General features: G+C 40.3%; 1 protein-coding gene across 3 annotated transcripts in view; it reads right to left on the minus strand.

Moving 5' to 3' along the window:
* Positions 1-413: 413 nt before the first annotated feature.
* The window catches only part of EEF2K (eukaryotic elongation factor 2 kinase), a 142856-nt gene continuing 119622 nt past the window's right edge, over positions 414-23647 (minus strand). For all 3 annotated transcript variants that reach the window (XM_073591041.1, XM_073591039.1, XM_073591042.1), the window contains 9 exons: positions 23165-23360; positions 16464-16531; positions 16302-16373; positions 14855-14914; positions 8944-9078; positions 7182-7370; positions 4320-4444; positions 3953-4131; positions 414-975 (listed from right to left, as the gene is read on the minus strand). In XM_073591041.1, the coding sequence (XP_073447142.1) occupies positions 866-975; positions 3953-4131; positions 4320-4444; positions 7182-7370; positions 8944-9078; positions 14855-14914; positions 16302-16373; positions 16464-16531; positions 23165-23360 (1134 nt within the window). In that variant the 3' untranslated portion in view covers positions 414-865. The remainder of the gene's footprint in view (positions 976-3952; positions 4132-4319; positions 4445-7181; positions 7371-8943; positions 9079-14854; positions 14915-16301; positions 16374-16463; positions 16532-23164; positions 23361-23647) is intronic.

A 23647-nucleotide genomic window follows, 5' to 3' on the forward strand; every position in this document is an offset into this window, starting at 1 on the left:
CTCTCTTGGACAAGATAGGCACTACTTGCACTTTGCAGTGTACGGATGGACATTTTCTGTATATGTATCATTTATGTCTGAAAGAGAGGCAAAAGTGAGCAACCTGAAAACTGCACAAGTCTAATGAATGTGCGATACTTAAAGGAGTCAGTCCACCCATAACTGGCATTTAAACTATAAAGGCAGGTGCTGATGGGCAAAATAGAAATTTGGCTTCTGGGTTTCTCTAAATAACTCCAGCAAAATAAATCCTGGTTCTTCTCTACCCTGCTGTATGGCTGTTTCCGCCTAATCAGACTTCCACCTCTCCATTAATGGGTCTCAGCAGGGGGTGTAGCTGGGAACACAGGCACAGGAATTTTAGAGCTGGAATCCTTAGCAAGTAAGCCTCTGGTTTTGTTCAAACTTTAGAAAAAAAAAAAAAAAAAAAAAAAAAAAAAAAAAAAAAAAAAGGTTGTCAACCCTATACCATAGCGAGAAGCAAGTGATGATACTGTGGCTGGAACTTTATTCCTGAGAGATGGTGATGCACCTCAGAGTGTAATGGGACTTCAGACAGCAGTCAGATAATGTGAGGTCTGTTGATTTTGTCAATGCAGCAGAAGACAGCAGTATCACTTACTGTCACATAAGGTATGCAATGGAACAGTCATTCCACACAGGTTCTACTGTTGGATCTGCACACTATCATATACGCTGTACAACATCTAACAAAAACTTTTTTTTTCCTTTTCTTTTTTTGGTCAGTGTAAAACAATCAAGGAGGAGATCCAGAAAGAAAAAACATTTTGTAACATCTACAAAATAAACTCCTTATTGGATGAGTAGCTGAAGCTGCCATTGTCTTTGCTCTGAGTAGGGCAGATCACTCCTCCATGGCTGCCCAAGCATCCTCTGCCTTCTGGTAGTACTGATTTGCCAGTCTTCCTTTCATAGCCTCCATTGCAGCTTCAGCAGCCTCTGTGTACAAGTCACCTAGATGGAAAAGAAGACAGTGTGAGTGTCCAACAAACTATATATGCCATGGGTAGGACCTTTTATAAGCAATAATAGGTCTTACATTATACAAAAAGTTGGACAAATATATCCTCTGTTTCCTTCAGAGGAAGTTCATTTTGAGGCTAATGTGCCATTTTTAGCTTCTTGGTCAGCTGCTTCAAAATGGTAGTGGAATGAGGGAGATTGGCATAAGGACCTTCAAATCGCTGCATTGTGACATGCTTTAACCAGACACAGGTGCATAAGTCAAGTCATTAAAGAAGAATTCCAGGTATAGCATTTTTTACATAGTTACATTTGTCCAGTTTGGACCAATATAACTGCATATGCCATACCTGTGTGATCCATCTAGAAGCTGGAAATCACTGTAATAGACACAGGAGGTTGACCACTCGGCATGAGTGCCATTAGAGGATGCTTTGCAAGCTACTCAATGAATGCAAAGTGTTCTCTGATTGGATAAGGTGCAGAGGCCGGGCTGGACCCACAGGTATGATAGTTACACTGTTACACTAGTCTAAGCCGGACCAATGTTACTATGTAAAAAATGCCATACCTAAAAAATCTTCTTTAAGCTTAGTAGAATAATCAGTTCTGCCTTCTGGTGTTCTAGTTAGATGTCCATCTAAATATGCCTAACATCCATTATCCACCTAGTAAAACCTCCTCTGCATAAAAACCATCCATCCACTGCTCGGCCTCTCCTTTTCTCCCAGGTCTGACCTCAGTTTATTGACTAAAAGTAGAAAAACAGCAAGCAAGCATGTAATATTAGCATTAAAAATAGGACTAAACCTTGTTTATTTGAAGGTGACTTACAAAAAATGATAAAGATTACTACAGATCACTCTGTCTCCACCAGCCCTTTACTACCCATGCTAAAGGGAAGAGAAAGTTGTTAGGAGTCATAACTGGTCCCTTCCAGGACCTTTGTTACTTTTTTTTTTTTTTGAGAGATTCATGGTGATGGCAAGTCAATCATAAGCAGATTTGTTTCCTTTTTAACTAGAAAAGAAGAATTGAGTATAAAAGAATGCGTATCCATGATCCGTGGAAGGCTTTACCTATATACATATGGCAACTGCAAGAATTATGGGTATGAAGAAGTTCCAAAAAATATGGAAATTGAGTGGGTGGAGGGAGTGAGGGAAGATAATGTTATTGTAAGTGTCAGAGGGTGTAATGTGTGACTTGTATGTATGAAGGGAGGTAGGAGATCTTGTTATGATATTTAGTGAATGAAGCCGTGCGAGTTCAAATGAACTCGCACAATTTAATTCCCGCATGTCAGTCCCGATTTCGGCTGCGATTTCAGACATCTGTGCGGGTTTCTGCACTGATATCAATGGAAATCGCACCTCAAAATCGCAAAAAGTAGTACAGAAACTACTTTTGTCAAATCGCACCAATGTGAACCAGGGCTTAATGTTGGTTATGTGATACTAATTTGTTTTTCTTTCATTTTCGGGTGAGTGCAGCAAAACGGTGGAGGGACAGTGGTGGAGGAAAAGTGGTGTCTTGTGATGTATAGGTGGAGGGAAAGAGTTTGAGGGAAAGTTTGTGGCATAGGGACAGTGTGATTATGCAATTATTATTATTTCTATTACAATGAATGGTGTTGTTTGATAGTGTGGGAAAAAATTCTGTTTATTATTCGATTTTTGTTATGAAAAGTTTGTTTTATGTGTATATTTGAAGAAATATTAAATAAAAGAATAACATTTTTTTTTTTAACTACTGTCCAGGAAGGCTGGATGTAGTATGTAAGTGGGACACCGTAAGGCCTCATTCACACGTGTGTATATAAGCGAACAACCGTGCGAGGGCTGTGTTTTGCCTGCATGAGTTGCACAAGTATTCCCTGCATCCATTTGCAGAAAGTCATTCATGTCAATTGGGATAAAGCAGCATCTTGGACACAATCGCTGCTCCAAATTTGACATCCTGGTGTCAAATTGAGAGCAGCAAAAGGTGTCCGTGCAGCAGCTGTGTAGGCAAAACATGGTCCTTGCATGGATGTACACTTAAGTGTGCTCATGTGAATGAGGCCTTAAATGAATACCATATGACAGACTCTTAAGAGCATATTTATAAAGCAGCAAATGTGACTTTCAACAAACATTTACTGGGGGTGAATAAATCACTGTCATTTATAACATTCACCTTAACTATTCACCAGCAGTAAATGTCACTGAGTCACTGCTTTCTAAAATATGCCCCTTAGGGCTCAGGCACATGGTCGTAAGGCTGGCCATACATTATACAATTTTCCTTTAGATTTACCAAAACCATATACTATGAGGTCAAACCTAAACACTTTCCATTTGTATGCAATCAGGCAGGCGCTTGCACTACAAATTGAATAAAAAAACTGTATAATGTATGGCCAGTTTAAAGCGTTCAGAGCTTTTGTAAATACTATCCTGGGATCCGCAGCTACTGTGTACAGCCAGCTATTCTAATTTCTGCAATAGTCTGAATTCGGAGCATATGCCTGAGGGCGTGCTTAATGCAATTCCAGCACATAACCACATACAGCCAAAACTTCTAACTGTTGTCTATTGGCATCTGTGCAAAGCAGTCAGGCCTACTGAGAATATTTTTTTATGGAGGCTCTGGATACTGTACGTCCCTCTTACAGCCATGTCCATGAGCCCTAATAGTGTAAGGCCAACCATCTCCAGAAGGAGAGAGGCAGGAAGAGTAAAGAAGCTCAAAAGTAGGTCATGAGGCTTGTCAGAAGAACACAGGAAAATTCACAGTGAATCATAAGAGAACGCATGCTAAAGCTTAATGACTGTAATTACTGGCTTGGAAAACAGATATATAATGCATGCTGACTAAGACACTTTCACTTTGACCATACACCCCCCACCCCATCCCAACTCCTTGGAATCAAAGCTTTAACCCTCTTTTGAAAAGGTTAAATAACTATATGGGGTAATTATTTTACCTGATCGTTGTGGGTCTTTCTCCAAGTTATGTCCCCCAGAAAGCAGCATTTCAGCTTCCCTAGCCAGCAGTAGATATTTGGGTTCATCTTGGGTACCATCATATTCTCCTCCTTCATCATAATCAGTCATGTTCAGAGCAGAATTGTACCAATACAGAGCTTCTCGCCAGTCCTGTACACTGTACAGATATGTTTATTAGCATATAATATTCTATTAAACTGCAGATAACCCATAATATTATCTGGAACAAGGGCAATACAATATCTAGAAATAGAAATAAACTGGAAACCAAAAAACAGGTTTGACCCGGACATTATTATTATTATAGTGGTGTAAAGTATATTCAAATTTTTTTTTTATTATTACCTGTCTACAGCAAGATTAATTCCTGTGTCATAAGCTCGAGCAATGTGTATCATAGAAGGACGGTCACCAGCTTCTGCTGCCATCAATAAATAGTTAAAGCCCTTAGTTCTGTTTTCTTCTGTGTCCTTTAGGTAAAGAATGTAAAGAGGTAATTAAATTCAGGGATCTACTGGGCTTTCTTTACACAGTAATACTATGGGCAACCAATCAAAGTTCAGTTTATTGCTCCCAGACTAAGGTTCTCTGTTCTCTGTCCTAGGCTAAAAACTAGAGCTACAGTACATTGGTAATGTTATATAGCAACAACACATCATGCTACTAAAATTGGCAGGATCACTAGAAGTAGCGACTTCAGCCCCGGAAGATTTTCCTGACCAGAGCATTCTTTACAATTTGGCACTGCGTCGCTTTAACTGGCAATTGCACGGTCGTGCGACGTTGTACCCAAACAAAATTGACGTAATTTTTTTCCCACAAATAGAGCGATATATTTGAGCGATATTTGATCACCTCTGCGTTTTATTTTTTGCACTATAAACAAAAAAAGAGCGACAATTTTGAAAAAAAAACAAAATTTTTTACTTTTTGCTTTAATTAATAACCCCTAAAAAATATATAAAAAAATCTAATTTCTTTCTCAGTTTAGGCTGATATGTATTCTTCTACATATTTTGGTAAAAAAAAAAAATGTAATAAGTGTATACTGATTGGTTTGCGCAAAAGTTATAGCGTCTACAAAATACGGGACAGATTTATGGCACTTTTTTATTATTATTTATTTAAGGTACTTATATAGCGCCGTTAATTTACGCAGCGCTTTACATATACATTATCCATTCACATCAGTCCCTGCACTCAAGGAGCTTACAAGCTACGGCCCCTAACACACATTCATATAGTCTAGGGACAATTTAGACAGGATCCAAATATCCTACTAGCATGTCTTTAGCAGCATTTTTATTATTATTAATTTTTTTTTATTATTAATGGCGGTGATCTGCGATTTGTATCGGGACTGTGACATTGCGGTGGACAGATCGGACACTTTTGAAACTATTTTGGTACCATTGACATTTATACAGCGATCGGAGCTAAAAATAGCCACTGATTACTGTGTAAATGTCACTGGCAAAGAAGGGGTTAAACACTAGGGCGCGATCAAGGGGTTAAGTGTGTTCCCTCAGCGTGTTCTAACTGTAGGGTGGATAGGCTACCAGGGACATGACATAGAGCACTGCTCCCGGTGACAGGGAGCAGTAGATCCCTGTCATGTCACTAAGCAAAACAGGGAAATGCCTTGTTTACATAGGCATTTCCCCGTTCTGCCTCTCCTCATCGCGATTGCGGGCCACCAGCAGCACTGAGTCTGCGGGACTCGTGTGCGCGCCCGGGATTACTAAGGGACGTACGGGTACGCCCTTTTGCTCACCTGTGCCATTCTGTTGACGTGCATCAGCGTGCGGCGGTCGGGAAGTGGTTAAGCCCCGTATGTACAGGCCGAATATCAGACAAAATCAGCCGGTACAGTAGAAACCGGCCGACATTAGACCTGTGTGTACAGGTCCTTGTCCAAAAGAAACCAATCTCACGACCAGGTTTTGTCAAATGAGCACGCTGGAAAACCAGCAGTCGAACTGCATTCGGTGTGTTCTGGCAGTCCCCCTATCAGAACATATTAGCACAGTGGGGAGATCGCTGTACTAACATTGCATAGTTAGTACAGCGAGCTCCTCGCAAGCTTTTCAATTTTTTTAATTTTTTTTTACATTTTAGCTAAAATAAATGGGTTCCCTGCAAAGAAGTTGGTTAATACTCACCGACGATTTCCAGGGATGTTTGATTTCTGTATCCCTGTTGTGCTCAGTAGTACAATCTTTTGGCCCCTATATCACTAATATGTCACTAGGGGGCAGCAGGTGGAACCATAGCACACAGAGAAGGACCAGGGAACCAACACTCCCAAAAGTGTTGGATTCTACAAATTCTTCTTTTGGCAGTTTCCTTTGACTACAGCAGAGATCGGCAGCAGGGAAAGCAAATATTGAATCATATCTTTGCAGGGAACACTTAATATTATGCATTTATCTTAGGGACAGAGACACTTACGGTAAACCCAGATGTGCATGTAAGGGAATTCGTATTGTGGTATAATAAAGTCCTTGTATTTTGGTAGCTGTCATGTCAATGTCTATAATTACACTGCACATTTAGAGCCAAACTCCAGACACAAAACCATCATTTAAATATATTCCTTAATAGTCACAAAGAACATCATCACTGTGCTGCACATAGCTTGTACAAAGAGCAGAGCTGGGCGTCGGACCCTGTAGGCCCTACCACTACAGTGCCTGCCAGAAAATTACAGAAGGGCAGATACCAGACCAGTCACCCTGTAAAAGTAGAGAGCAGCGGTGACCAGCCTTAATTACATAAAGCTCCTACACAAAGGCAACATGCAGGAATTATTTCATGCTGAATAACTGCACTGATCTGAATAAAATACAAAAATTACACCAAGATTCAAATAGGAATACAAATGACTACTATATTTAAATATTAGTATTTGTTTAGCCCAGATTCCAGCTTTAACACCCAAACTGCTTCTAAGCAAGTAAAAGACCCAAACCCCATCCCAACAAACAAATACTAAAATAAATATTAAAATTTACAACAAAGCCTTAGCAACACACATGACTTATGATGGTTTTCCAGAATGGTGTAGCCCACAGCAACTAAATGTTCACATTTCTTCAGTTCAGATTAAAAATGAAAAGGGATAATCTAATTGTTTGCTTTGCTGTATAGACACTTCAGCATGCATTCATAAGGCAATATGTGTTTATTTTTGGAAAAGGGTTTCACCTGCACAGAAACTTCAGTCAGGATATGATGAGGCAGCTGAGAGTACATGAGACCAAGGCCAATGATGGCTTCCAGTTCTCCACAATGAGCAGCATGTTCAAGATGATATATGGCAGATTTCTGATCCCAGTCCTGATCCCTCTCACAGAAACGCCCTGCTTCATGGTAACGCACCATAGCCAAGTGAACCTACCAAGCAGTTAGACAAAACAGGTTTACAACAGTGTACATAAGAGGATTATAGGTGGATTTAAACTACCCATTCTCATTTCTGTGATTTCAGATAGCACACTTTTTGATACCCCCCTTTATACCTATTGTACTTTTTGTTGGAATTGTTACCCACCCTTTATATTGTACTTTTTGTACGAGTTGTCTCCAAACACTGTTTTCTGCCTGCTTTAATGCAGGCAAATTTCCAAGCACATTTAAACTGCTACTTGACATTTTATTAATATGAATGAGCCCCTCAATTGTTAAGCCTGACCCCTTGAAGAAACGATGAGTTCCCACTTTCCGAGAACAATCAGCTCCAGATTTGCTTCCTCCCTCACCTTTTTCGGTTCCTCTAGTTTTACCCCCAAGTCAATGACAAGCATCTTCTCCCAATGGAACATCAGCTGAAGCTCCTCTCTCCCCTATTCAGCTCAGCATCAATCAACCCTCCCACCTCAGCTTTCATTCTAGTCTTCCAACAGTCCACAGTGTGTTCATGAATAGGCCTCCTGTATTGTATGCCTTGTCAACAATTAGATCTCACTCTTCCTTCTTCACAACAGTCCTTGATCATCCTATGTTCCAGTAGCTTTCTTATTTGCTTCTCAAACCCATGGTCATTTCTTGCTTTCCTTTCCAATGTTCCATGGTCAGTTATCACTACTCGCTTGCTTCCACTCCATGATATTATCAGGTTCATCTCTGACTTTCTGTGCCTTCCCGGTCGTCAACTATAGTTGCCATTCTGTCTCCCATCTAACCCTCCCAATGTCCACAATCAGCTGTACCTCCCCACATTGTCCATTGTCAGCTTCCACTCTCTCTCCTCTGTCAAAGGTGCACAATCTGTTTCAGCCAAACCTCTAACCCCACCACCATTGTGTTTATTCAGCTTCCACTTCAACTCCCTCACTGGTCCAAGTAGGATAGCACACCCAACTTCATGTCAGATTGATTAATCGCTGATACAAATCATTAATGCCATTGTTTAACAGTGATGTAAAGCTAGCATCAGCATGACATGGCCATTAACATGGTACATTTTAGCAAATCAAAGTAAACATTTTGCCAGCCTGGATAATGAAAACAGAGAATATGATTTAAAGTGCTTCGCCAAAATTTCCTTTTAGTGCAAAACTGAATTTATTAGTGATAGATCCAGAGATACAAGCAGCTCAAAAGTAATGTAAAAATGTCTACATCCCTTCCTACTGCCTTTTAACCCTTCTTTTTAGGCCATTATTACAATGAGATAGTGAGAAAAAGAAAGGCTTTGGGGTGTATGATGGAGGAGACTTGACTAAAAAAAAGTTGAGAATTGTGTAAAAAAAAAAAAAGTCTATACCTCTGGAGCTAATATTTACGTTGGAATGGAATTTTCACTCAAGGTAAACTTTGCTGGTAGGACTTTCAACTTTAAAAATGTAAAATGCAGACACAGGCAAGGCAAATGCTGGGAACTACACAGCAAAACATGCAATGTGTTTGCTTCTGGACCCATACATTTTCATGATTTCATACTCTTTATTTCAAGTCTTAATTTTACCTTTCCGAGATTTGACTTTCCAATCTTCTTTTCAAGATCAAGGGCATTAAGCCTTTGCATTTCAACTGCAACACAGGAAGGTCGATGAATATGAACACGAGCTGCATGAAACTGGTTCCACTTCTCCACTGTCACCTAAAAGAATCAAAAACAGAGAATTAGTTTAATCTACGATATCTCAACATAAATTATTGCACAGTACAACTACATTTCTGTATAAAGACTGCCTGCATACAGCATTCAACAACACTTTGATGACCGGAGGTTACTGTTACCTGGATGCCCAGACCCAATTTAGCAGAGTCAGAACATGTCAGTTAACTTAACAGTTACTCTTTCACTAATTTACATACCTAAATATTTAATATTTATTTTTAAAGGAGAAGTATGGGAGAGGCTAAATAATTAACAAATATTACTATAATCATGAATCATCTGTTGTTTCTTTACTTCCTCCTTTGGTTTTTCACTTCACCTATTATGTAGGTCCCTGTAACGGTCCATTTGTTGCTTGAAAGATTAGAGAGGATGGTTACAGCTTCAGCAATCCACCCCCTTTTCTGTCCCTACTCTACTGGGAGATGTGGCCGCACCTTCTCAACAGGCACACACCTGAACAGTAAACAAGTTCAGGCACTGTGCTATTCCTGTGTGTAGTGGAAAATACATAAGTGGCATAGACATCCCTGGATCTAGGAAGAGGTGTTGTGGGAGGGCTGTGCCCAACCAACCCCCCAGGTTTTAGTTGTGCCCCCCCCCATAGAATCTGTGCCTGTTGGGCTGATTCTCACATCCCATACTGCGCACAGTCTGAGCACACCTCCTCTCCCCCTTCTCCTCTCACACAGCACACATCTCAGGTTGATTCTCTTACAGACAGCCTCGTTCTGCACACTGAGTAGCTGTCTGCTATACTGCACAGCTGTTTTTATCTGTGAACTTCACAGGTCAGAACTGCAGCATAGCAGACAGCTGCACAGTGTGCAGAAAGAGGCTGTCTATAAGAGAATCAACCTGAGATGTGTGCTGTGTGAGAGCAGGAAGGGGAGAGGAGCTGTGCTCAAACTGCATGCAGAATGGGATGTGAGAAAATTCCATGGAGGTAAGAGCTTGGTAACAATGGTTTCCAGGAAAAAAAAAAAAAAGAGGCAATCTCCTCAACAGAGACACAAACGGCAAAAAAACGTTATGTGTGTTAGGTTGGTTGTTGGTCGTTTTGGCAAAAAAACTTGACAGGGGCTTCTAACCTTACCCCACCCTACCAAAAACTTAAAAAAAAATTTGCACTTACATACATTTTAAGAATTGTAAAAAACATCTATTTATATCTCTATGGTCCCCAATTTGATCTCTGCCCCAACTATTTTGCTTAGATTAGGTAAGGCAACATAATCAACCAACAATTAATTTTTTAAGGTTCAGTGGCCCTGACTTTCTCATTCAGCAAAAATTCTAAACAAATGGCCATAGCATGAAGGGGGGAGGCACACTTGCTGATGTATCCAATGGAGTGTCGAATATAAGAAATTAGCGTCTACTTCTATCCAGTAATGATTACCTTAGGCTGCTCTTTATTAAAAGCATACATTTTTATAGTCTATTACATACATACACACAAAAGGAGTAGCACAACTCTGGGACCAAGTGCCACTCACAAGAATGTGATTTACTGAGCTATGAGGAATCCGCTGAGCTGAGCATACACATTACAAAGTGACTGCAATCTGATTTAGATCTACCATCTATGTAGTGAAAGGGCCTGCTTCACTGCATAAAAACTGAATGGATTGCTTAGGTAGGCCCCTAAAAAACACTATGCAAACTGAACAATCAGATTGTAGCATATTTGGCCAGGTTTACCCAGAACAGCAAATTGGCAACATTCTAATTATAGTGACACAGTTGGTAAGGTTGAATAAAGTCACCAGTCTATCCAGTTCAACGTGTTTGTGTGTGTGAGAGGGTGTGTGTGTGAGAGGGAGTGTGTGTGAAAGTGTGTGTTTATTTCAATACCACTTTCCATATCCCTGTACAATACGTTCACTAAGAAACACATCTAAAAGACTTTTGAATTTATCTATACTCCCACTGACACCACCAACTGTGGAAGGGAGTTCCATTACCTTACCACTCTAAGGGTAAAGCACTCCTTATGCAGTTTACGATTGAACAGCTTCTTGGCCAACCTTGTGGCCATGTTTGTTCTTTAGAGATTTTAGGTGAAACTGTTTCCTCCTTAATGCTAGAGTCACCATTTAAAGATTTGTACATTGCGATCATATTTCTGCCTAAGTGTCTCTTCTCCAGGGAGAATAAGTTTAATGTTTGTAATAATAACTGAAGTCCTCCAGCTTTGATGCCCCTCTCTGGACTCCCTCCAGTTCAAGCACATCCTTTATGAAGACTGGTGACCAGAACCGAACAGCATACTAAAGATGTGGCTGCAAAGAGTTTTGTAAAGTGATAGAATTATAGTTTTATCTCTTGAGTAAATACCTTTGCATGCTAATAATCTCCTAGCCTTGCTGGCTGCAGCTTGGAATTGCATGCTATTGCGGAGTCTGTCATCTACTAGGATCCCCAGATCGTTTTCCATCCTAGATTCCACCAGAAGTTCTCCCCCTAGCGATAACTTGCATTCACATTTTTAGCCCCCAAGTGCATTACTTTGCATCTTTCAATAAACCTTATCTGACATATAGCTGTCCATCCCTCTTGTTGTGAAGTTATTGCCTTTGCTTAGCTTTGTATTATCAGCAAATACTGAGATTGAACTATTTCTATTTATTTCAACCTCTGTATCATTTATGAACACCATTATTGGTTTAACCCAGATATTCTCTGTGGCACACAGGAAACACGTGTGCCCGCATGAAAAATAGCTTTAGAGCTATTCAGCATGGAGAACCTTAAAAAAAACACAATATCAGGTAGCCTCTGCTGCTACTTTGCTGAACATTTGTTTGTACATAATAAAATCACATACTATTCATGCATAGCCACTCGCATTGAAACTTCAAATTTTCACCTTGAAGTTTAGAGCTTTAAATTAAACATGTACATTTTGAAATAAAAGATATGGTGGAAAAATTCATAAGCAGAGGTTACATCCAGGGAAAACTTCAAATCATATTGGTCATTATATTAGGATTTAAAAGCAAATCTTGACTTTTTCTGCAAAATTGGGATTAGCTCTGCGTTGCTCACCTCCCAACTAGTCCTTTAGGCCCCGTTCACACCTGAGCATTTGCGATTGCGGCTATTTTGGCCTTGATTAAACGGAGCCTTAAAGCAATGAGCTACTGTACTAACCAATAGTTAGATAGACTTGGAAGGCAGGAAGGGAGAGGCCAAGCTCAATTCAGGGAAAGTTGAGATTTTCATACAATTTTGACAGCCTAGATCTTTGGCTCTCATGATCCATCCTTAGCATGTGTATTTTATTGAAGGTAAGCTTTAATGCATTTTTGCACCATATCTAGTTACCCAGGTGTATGTAAGGTTTACATTAATGACACTTAAAATAAAATCACATGCATGCTGCATTTATCCAGGTATAACTGAACCAATCTAAATAATTGTTAAAGTGACTCTGTTGCTGAAATCAGACTGTCAAAATAAGTGATCCCTGCAAAGAATATAGTACATTTCTCCTTTCCTGCAACACTGCAATGAAGAGCAATTGCCACCTAAATACTCTATGAAAACCGACACTTCAGATATCTGAATTCTTGGTCCCAATGCGGAGCACGGTGGTTCTTTCTGTCAACCCTCCATCATTACCCTGTCTTGTAGTGAGGCATGAATTGGCAGGAGAAACCACTCAGTACGAAAGGGTACCAGCAAAGCAACACTTACGGAATTGCCAGTTTGTAAAAAGTCTTCAGGTGGCGATTACTCTTCATTACTATCTTCTTTGCAGGTAACATTTTTATTGGCAGTTTGATTCTAGCAACAGCAGCTTTAAATATTTATACCGTGCTCACAAAACAAATTACATGTTTGTGCAAATATAGTTTATGTACCATGCAAACAACTGAAGACAACATTGGTATTATTTAGCAACGTAAACCACAACAACCAATCAGGACATACAAATCTGACTTCTGATTGGTTGGTATAGATATTAGCCATTCCTAAACAGATAGATGTACACTATTTATAAGACATTGCACCTTGTAAAGCCATGCATTATCCATTTCTCATTATCAGATAAGTATCCATCCAAATCATGTGCAATCAACACAATAAAGATGGCACCATTAAGTAACATAGATTGCACTCATTGGAAATTTGGCAGGGCATCATGCAGAATCACCAGTTTATTCCGGGGGCTGTTTTTAGGGTTCGCATAGGCTTTATTTAAAGGACATTTGCTCTAGTTGAAGAGAAGAAATTAGAAACAAAAAGATGATTTGATGTATCATGTGATGAAATAAATAAAACAGCAGTACTGGCCTTATGCTGTTACCTTCCAATATTTCAGAATGGAACATTTACAAAAACCAACCTGCTTCAAATAAACCATTCAAAGCACACACCGTTCCATTTAAAATCTAAGATTTCAAGTGGTTGTAAACTCTTACAATCCACTTTTTTGTACAGGGAAGCCTATAATAAAGCTTACCAGTAGCTACCCCGGATATCTCCTAAATCTGCACGGTTTAGGAGATATCCCCTGTATCTGCATTGGGGGCTTCGATCTCAGGTGAGTATTACATAATGAGCTAGTATGCTATGCATACTAGCTCATTATGCCTTTGTCTTGCAGGTCTTTTTTTTTCTATGTGGGTTTACAACCACTTTAAGGTTTTCTTTTAAAAATACATTTCTGAAGCAAGCTAGAATATGTATAGAAATCAGTTCTGGGACCACAGACTCAAATTATTCTTTAAAGAATGACTTGTTCAAACAGGTTTTTTTTCTGGTAGCCCTATTTTTCTAAAGTAAAAATGCACATATCCTGCAAAGACTACTCCAGGGTAGACATTTCCTCTCCAGGGGCATTATACCAAAGAAAGGTTTTGGTTGGAAATGTTATGAAATATATAAAATGATAGTTATAAAATTATAAAAGTTTATAAAGTTATACAATTGGCTAAGGGTGGCCATAGTCAGGAGATATCTCCTTGTGAACTGCAGGTAGGGAGATATTTGCCCATCCTTGAGCAAGTCATTGGTACCAGCTTTCAGAACAACAGTCTGATGATGACAGTGGTTAACACACAGTAATTTCCTTATTTACGTAGGGACAGAGCAATTTGCCCTGCTTACAGAGAGCTTTTCTAATCGATTAAAAAAAAAATCATCCTGCACAGTAGGAAACACCTATGTTCTTTATTTCCAACTATGAGAGCAGGAATGATGCTCAAATAGCTATTATCTGAGCCATTAATGGACAGGTGTAAAGAGACCCTTTTGGCAATAGTGGGTGCAAACACTACAGGTAGGAAGCACAGGCACTCAGAGGTTACTGCAGCAGCCTCCCAATTCCTCCTTTCATAGCTAAACCTTGGTCAGCTCCCACACTTCTGAATAGTGCAGGAGCTTGCAAATAAGCATCCTAACCCACATCCCTATTGGTCCATCACCAAGATCAACAGCCTCGCTGGCCAATATGAATGTGGTGGATGTGCAGGAGGCTGCTGTAAGCACATGCAAGCACCTCTAGGTATTGACACTTTATAACTGCAGCAGTTTATTTTATATTGTTTTTTATAGATTTAAAAAGACAGAGTCTTTTTAAATCTATCCCAGAAAGGAACATATATGACAACTTTTACAATTAAAAATGGGTATAACTAATTTTAGGCAGTACTGCTGTTTTAATGATTAAAATAAAAACAACTAACAGTAAAATGATGGAAGCAGAGAAAGACTGAAGAAGAAATACTGATTCACTACCGCATACCTTGCCGAAGCTGTCCTCAGACTCTGACTCAAGTCTTCTCCGGTTATAATTTGCATGGATCTGTGTTAATAAATGAATATGGATTAAAATACTGTGTTTATTAAAAGACAATTAGCACTACCGTTAAACTTTCTAAAATAAGTACTCTACTGAATAATGAGAAGAACGTACAAACAAAATGCTAAGGGCATGCACATATAGAACATCAAGGTCAATAGTGAGGATTCACTCACAAAAAAACACAGCCTTTGATACATATTCTATTATAAGAAAAAATCAAACAGATTCCTTCATCCATGCTATGCAGAGTGGATGGATGAATCTTCTCCTGAAGCTATCATATTTTGACAGCTGGTCCCACTAGCTGAAAAAATACCCAAATCTGATTGGATGCAGGTGCCATTTTGGCCAACAATTTTCTGTCCGGCTCCTTTGATTATTCAATCAACAGATATCAGGCGGGAGGGGATAGATTGGACCACCCACTGAGAAGATTTCAGATGGCTCATTGTGAACTGACCGAAATTCGCTTTGTGTGTGGCCAGCTTAAGAAACATGGCACTTGGCTGTTTATAGTAATCATTACGGGAAACAAAGAGGGACTGGCTTAAAGTGATATTAAAGTCTCTCTTTTTCTTTCCTATGGGGCACCCGAGCCGAGCCGCTGCTTTGTGTGTCCATTCAGACACAGAGCCGCAAATCGGGCCAGCCCCCGCTTTCTCCTCTTTGGCTCATTGACTTTGATTGACAGCAGCGGGAGCCATTGGTGCCCTCTGCTGTGTCTCAGCCAATCAAGAGGGAGAGTCCTGGAGAGCCGAGGCTCTCTTGCAACATCACTGGATCGAGATGGGGCTAAGGTAAGTATTAGGGAGGCTGAGGGGGGCTGCTGCACACAGGTTTTTTATCCTAATGCATAGAATCCATTAGGACAAAAAAACCTTCTGCCTTTAGAACCACTTTAATAATTTTGGCTAACATTTTATTTTTTTAAGAGTATTCAGTTCCAGTTGGGACAAAGAACATATAGTTCTTTGTCCCATCTTTCTTGATCCCTGTAACGCTAGCTGAAATGTCGGACATGGTGTGCCCCTTGACAAACGGCCACCCAACAATGCAGCTAGCAAGGAGATGGCTGCTTTGCTGGCGAACTATTGTCTCTGCTTCCCAGCACTTGCCTGAGACAAGCACCAGCACCAGGAATGCAGAGGGAGGTCAGGTTAACAAACCTTTTGGCTTTACATATACAGTACTTTAAGGATTCATTTTAAAAGAAATTTGTACTAAGAAACCCCTTAGTACCCATGCTGGAAATCTCAAATGGCAGCTGGTTGAACCCAAGACAAATGAACATACTTATGATAGTTGTGTGTTAAATATATTAAATTACAGGAATACACATAAATATATCATTAATATATGGATATAAAATAATAAATTTAGGACTTACTCGATGCTCCATTTCATCAGATTCGCTTCTCTTTTCACTGGGACAGCCGCTGTCGCCACCATTTTCAGAATCCTTCAAAATGTAAAATTAAATTGTTGAAAAAAAAAAAAAACTATAAAAAAACACTTTTTTTGACAACATAGAAAATTAAGTGCAACATACTCTGTGGCTATCCAGACTGTTATTATCTTCATGCATCAGATTATCAACTTCATTGAAAATAGGCCAACCTGTATAAAAAGTTTTAATACATAATTAAGAAAGCTAGGAAAAATTTTGTGTTAAAAACATTTCAAAAAGTGAATTGTTTATTGTTGGCGATAACTGAGCAAAGACTTAAGTAAAACAAATAAGAAAGTAACATTAGCGTCACCATAGCTTATCAAGTTTTGGATATATTATTTGTAAAGCTTTGTTAACCGCTTCAGCCCCGGAAGGATTTACCCCCTTCCTGACCAGAGCACTTTTTGGGATTCGACACTGCGATGCTTTAACTGACAATTGCGCGGTCGTGCGACGTGGCTCCCAAACAAAATTGACGTCCTTTTTTTCCCACAAATAGAGCTTTCTTTTGGTGGTATTTAATCACCTCTGCGATTTTTATTTTTTGCGCCATAAACAAAATAAGAGCGACAATTTTGAAAAAAAACGCATTATTTTTTACATTTTGCTACAATAAATATCCCCCAAAAATATATAAAAAAACATTTTTTTCCCTCAGTTTAGGCCGATACGTATTCTTCTACATATTTTTGGTAAAAAAAAAAAAAAAAAATCGCAATAAGCATTTATTGATTGGTTTGCGCAAAAGTTATAGTGTTTACTAAATAGGGGATAGTTTTATGGCATTTTTATTAATATTTTTTTTTTTACTGGTAATGGCGGCGATCAGCGATTTTTATTGTGACTGCGACGTTATGGCGGACACTTTTGGGACCATTGTCATTTATACAGCGATCAGTGCGATTAAAAATGCACTGATTACTGTGTAAATGACACTGGCAGTGAAGGGGTTAACCACTAGGGGAAGGGTTAATCAGTACTAGGGGAGTGTTTTCTAACTGTAGGGGGGGGGGGCTGTATGTGTCACTAGACTGATCACTGCTCCCGATGACAGGGAGCAGTGATCAGCGACACTTGTCACTAGGCAGAATGGGGAGATGCTGTTTACATCAGCATCTCCCCATTCATCCTCTCAGTGAGGCGATCGCGGGTATCCCCGCGGCGATCGAGTCCATGGGACCCGCGACCCGACTCACGGAGCTCCCGGCCGGCGCACAATGGCACGGCGGGGAATTCAAATGGACGTACAGGTGCGTCGATTTGCCCAGCCATGCCATTCTGCCAACGTATATCGTCGGGAGGCGGTCAGGAAGCGGTTAATGATTACAATATCCTAACTGTATGTGAAAAAGTTATATTAATAATAGTTGCATGCATTTAGAGTTTCTAACTGGATCTTGGATGCACAGAATTTGATTTTTTCTAATGCAGATAAACTGACTGCACTTTAAAGCAGGTAAACACACAGTGTGAATGGCACCCTTGAAAAATTACTATATGTATTATTTATTTGCTGTGACAGACCTAGCCGGGAGAGAGACTTTTGGAGGGGACTGAATGCTAGCCTCTTGCTGATCGATCGTGGGCCCTGGCATTTGGGGGAATGGTGCTCTTTGTGAGCTGTATGCCTGGGGACCCTTGAGGTGGTACTACTGTGGATTCGGGTCCTGGTCCCCCAGGACACACAGACTCTGGGGACCCTGGATTTGCCATATTAGAAATAGTGGCTGATTCATAATGCTGGGAGAGATACTGTTAGGAGATGCTGATGTAAATTCCAGCACCAGTCTGTCTGTTGCCTGCTAGAATGTGTATTGTGATAATGTTGATTGGGTTTTCTGAGGTACAAGACGGCCAGTCTGGCCTAAAGGTCATGTCTGAGTCATCTAGGCTGTCTAAAGGGATTAGTTAATTAGCCCATGATAATTAGGTTAATTAGGTTACAAGTGTAATGTTCAGAGTAATATGAGCCAGAGGTATGCACCTCCACTTTTAGTGTATAAAAGAGCCTGTATTTTGCAATAAAAGAGATTCCTGTTTTGAACTTACATACAGCCTGCCTGGTGTTTGTTCTGAGCTATCACAACTGGGTTAGAACGGCACATAGCTGTAGTTCTAATCCCGGAGCATTGGATGACCGAGCAATCAGATGCTGCGATCTGCAATCTGATTCTATAGCAGCAGAGGAGTATCGGGAGAGTGGAATCGAGCGAGCAGGGGCTCGTTACATTTGCAATTTGAGATATCTTCTAAATCCATATAAATGCAGATTTAATGGTGCCAGTGTGGATGGAGCCTTATGCCCTGTACACACGATTGGACATTCCAACAACAAAATCCATTGATTTTTTTCGACGGATGTTGGCTCAAACTTGTCTTGCATACACACGGTCACACAAATCTTGTCGGAAATTCTGAACGTCAAGAACGCTGTGACGTACAACACGTATGAAGAGCCGAGAAAAAGGAAGCTCAATAGCTAGAACTTTGTGTGCCAGAATTGTGGACACACGATCGGAATTTACGACAACGGATTTTGTTGTCGGAAAATTTGAGATCCAGAACTCAAATTTTGTGCGACGGAAATTCCGATGGAAAATGTCCGATGGAGCCTACACACGGTCGGAATTTCCGACAACAAGCTCCCATCGAACATTTTCCGTCTGAAAATCCGACTGTGTGTACGGGGAATAACAGATACAAGTGTTATTTCTAAATAGTGGTGATACCAGGTTTTACCTATAGATGCCACTGCAACCTAAATTTGAAATCCTAAACCAAGGAGGTGGGGTAAAAGAAGCAAAGAGGACATTCTAAAAAAATTTATTAAGCCTGTAAACTCATTAAATGCACACATTTTATGCCACATAATCCTACTTTTAAGGTAAACCACTGCTAAGAGAAATATGCAGGCCACCACTGCAGATTTCTCAATTCCAAAATTCTTGTTTGACTGTCATACTGATCCAATAGTCTCAATATTTTGAATTACTGACCCTGAAAAAGTTTTGACTCTGTTTAGAACTTATTTAAGCTAGAGGAATAGCATGACAGCACTGCAACATGGATTTTTTTATTTTATATTTTGAAGGACTCAAAGCATTCACAACTAATTGGAAGAGCTCTCTGTGTGATAACCAGCAAAACTCTAACTGCCCAAGGAGCTTGTTATGATTCTGAGAAAGAAGAGAAACTGACAAATAATTGCAAAAAACAGCTTGAGGCTGGGAGCATCGCTTTACTTTTATCAAACCATCTCTGACCATCTTTCAGCAACTGTGGAGTTGTATGTAATAAAGACAGCTGAAGGACATGGCACAATGTTCATTCAGTACATTATGCCTGCCACAGCCTTGAACCTTAAGACCTGAACTTAGCAGGTTCTGAGCAATAACAATGAAGACCTATTATGTGTGCAAGAAGATTAAAGGCTCGTCCACACTGCCCGTATGCTAAACACTCCATTTTGGCATGTAAGTAGCTGTCAGTTTTGGCCTGCAGTGATGGGGCAGTGTGATGTGCATTTCAGCATATTGCATAGATTACTTTTTTTTTTTTACTTTATTTTAAGTGCACAAAACGATGTTCCAATAATGTTGCCACACAGCAGCATGGTGTGTTCCAGGGTGGTGACATGCAGTGCCATCCAGTGCTCTGCAAAAAAAAAAGCAGCAAGTCCGCATTTTTTCACACTGCATTACAATGCACATCACACCAGCATGGTGGTATGAATTGGGCACATGTGCCTTTGCAGTGAACGGTATTTATCCAATGCAGAATTACCTCAGTTACCACACATAGTGCGAGAGTGCCCTTAACCTTCCTGGCGGTAATCCCGTGTGGCTCTGGGTTAACTTTCAGAAACCAAAATCAGTAACCGCGAGCCACACTCGGGATTACACTGTAGTGATACTTACCTTGTCCCTGCGATCCCCGATGTCCTCCGGCCAATGCCGGTGTTCAGATTAGACGACCCGTCATATCTTGTAACGGAAGTGACGTTCCGTCGCCGCCGCCATCTTGCTACACCTCTCACTCGTCCACAGTACAGATACAGTGAGAAGGCGACAAGCGGATATCTTATTACACCCACCGGAGTTTTGCATTTCACACTTATTTGTAACAATAAACTGAGCTTATATACTAAAATACAGTATTTAGAAATATGTGACATTCTTTTGATGTTGAATTGAGGCTGATCTCAAGAGGTTTGCTGATCTGACAGAACACCGCTGCTTTTATAAGTCAACATCAAAACAGTCTGATGGATTTGAAAATACTGTATTTCACTATATAAGCTTTGTTTACTGTTCTATGCTAAACAATGTACCGATTTGACATTAAAAAATAATGACATAATCAGACCGCCAGGGAGGTTAAAGGGAAATTATGCTTTTGGGACAATTTTTATTTTAAAGCTTAGAATTTTCTAAATAAATTGTGTTTCCGAAATTAAATTCATCAGTCCTAGAAAAAAATGTGTTCAGGGAGGCAGAATGAAGCCGTTTTATAGACATGCAATGACCCTCACCAGATTTCGACAATTTCACATCTAGAACAGCAGCTGACAGTCTACAGCAACCTATTTCAACCTTTTTAAACCAGAGGAACACCTCTCGGGCAACCCTTACTAAAACCTATTAATCCTGGGTCAATGGGAAAAATGCCTCTTACATTCGTTGTTAGTAGAAAGAATGAAACCCATACAGTGGTGGTCAGAATGCCATCCTTGCCAACAGCTGAAAAGATCATTGGTGCCCTGGAGCTGGCTTTGCTAATTTGCATTTTCCATGGAACTATGCAGGCACCATCAAATGGGAGGCCAATAAACTACAGCTCAAGTAACCCCTAGTAACCTCTGGAGGAACCCTGGTTGGGAATGGCTGCTCTACATGCAATCTTCTCTTGGAGGGAAGATCAGTCGCAGCTCTGAACACATCGTCAATGTTGTCTGTCTGGCCCTCCATTCTAGTAAACACGTAAGCTTGGGAATGCAAGTATATTTTTTCATGGTCATACCAGTCTACAGAGGTTGTGAGGGGTAGAATGTTGCCCTTATATGACAGCCACAACTTCAACCCATTCTCCAGATTGATTGCCCTGTCCTGGAATCATAAACTTTTTATATGACAAGCACATCTGCCACGATTTTGTGAATTGGGCAGCAACTGTATAATGGGATGAACTTCCTTACACCATTAAGATTCTGAACTAATAAAGTAACAATTATCACTGACATGAGTGGAAAAGGGAAGTGTGCCTCCTAATTTACTGGATGTCTATTCACAAAACACATTAAAAGTATCTGAGGGAATAGATGAGTGCTGGCCAGGAACTGTAGTTCATTAGTGCCCTGCTGCAGATCATTATTACACTGTTCAGCCAATAAAGGTAATCATAGCAGAAGATTGAGCAGCTTAACCCAACAATAAGTTGTATAATATGGTGATGTACAGCAGTTCCCTGCCAGTGCTCCACTATTCTCCAGATGCTGCATTGACAGTGAACTTTATAGTGACGTGTCAGATTTCCTGCACCCCCTTTTTTTCTCCATCTCTTATTTCTAGAATGTAATTCACAACAAAGTACATGCACAAAACAGAAAACCGGAAATCTTGCATTAAGCATTTCACATGCACAAAATGATGGTAAGCAATGACCTGCACCCACTCTAACATGTATCAGAGCAGGAAACACATGAACAGATGTTAAAACAGAACTAAATGCACTGATTAAACAATTTCTAACAAAAGTTACTTTCAAAGCATGCAGTGAATGGTAATTGATACAGTTGCCAGTGTTTATTTAGCTCTCAACTGAATGTCAAGCCATTTAATGGCTGGTGTCATAGCTAATCACCATGGCAACTGTGGATCCAAAGGCTAAGATGGCAGCTTCCTTGGCTGTAAAGAATCAGAGGGTTTAGTACCGATTTAAGATTATTTTCTCTTTTTAACCCATTTTTTCTCAGCCCCAATGTTCCTTTCAAGTTGGTCTTTACAACCCGGGCTGATTGGCTGTCACAGTAATCCGTCCCGCCAGCTCCCAATCATGACCAGAGACTGTGAGCTGTCTATGACAGCTTGGTCACTGTGCTGAGAGCATGCAGTGGGCAGGCTCTTGGCACAGGACCCTTAGCCATCCATGGAGGCATATATGTACGGAGTGTGAGCATTAAAGCCCATCCTTTTGGCACTGAACATATGCTATATGTGTGTGGGAAGAAGTTAAAGTGGTAGTAAACAAGTTCTACCACTTGTACCTACACGCAAGCCTATAATAAGGCTTACCTGTAGGTACTGTGAATATCTCCTAAACTTGCACAGCTTAGGAGATATTCAGAGTGCATGCAGCCACTGACATCACCAGCGTATGCACTCTGAAGGTCTGGCATACCTTCAGAGCCGTGACATAAACAGCGGCTCCCGCACGCATGTAGCTAGAGGACGCGAACCCAGAAGGAAGGGCTCAACGGTAACAGCGCAGCACTGGAGGGATTTATTCTAAGGTAAGTCTCTCATAATGTGCTAGCATGCAATGCATACTAGCACATTATGACATTGCCTTGCAGGGGATTTTTTTTTTGTCCATCGACTGCAGTTTACTAACACTTTAATAACAAGCACAAAGGGACAGCAACAATTACTAAAAACGTATACTGCAAATCTGTTTAATTTTAGCTGGTAAACTGATTTTTATATACGAAGCAAGTCGGATACATCAACTAATATACTGGACTGGTTGATGGAGTGGTAAGAAAGTTATTATGAACCAATCCTGTTGGCGGAAGTTGGTCTTACCATGCACATCAAATCTGTGGCCCTGAGGGGTGACCGGGGAAGGGGAGCTTGGCAGAGAATCAAATGTTAGATCACTCATGTTCTCATCCATAGAAGAGAGGCGAGACAGGAGAGGTGGACGGCTTCCTGACATAGTCCTCACCCGACTGCTGCCACATCTCTCTTCTGTGCCGCGTACCACTGTCTTGGCAGATTGCTGTAACAGAACAAGAGACTGTTAGAGAATGCTGTCATGTTACAAGAAACTGCTGCAGACTACTGAGACGTTTTAAGAGATTGGCATGCCTTATCGTACACACTTGTATGCAGCAGATAGAAAATCCTTTTTTTCAAACAGACCCAAAGAGAGCCAATGCTGCAACTCTATTCTATTCAATACATCTATGTTATTCAGCACAAAATTCACTTCACACTGCAGGTAAAGAGGTACCCGAACCACTCCAGAAGTCAATGGATCAACAGTGACTACTCCCAAGAAATGGA

Source organism: Aquarana catesbeiana, linkage group LG06 (assembly GCF_042186555.1).
Source record: "Aquarana catesbeiana isolate 2022-GZ linkage group LG06, ASM4218655v1, whole genome shotgun sequence".
NCBI classification, from domain to species: Eukaryota; Metazoa; Chordata; class Amphibia; order Anura; family Ranidae; genus Aquarana; species Aquarana catesbeiana.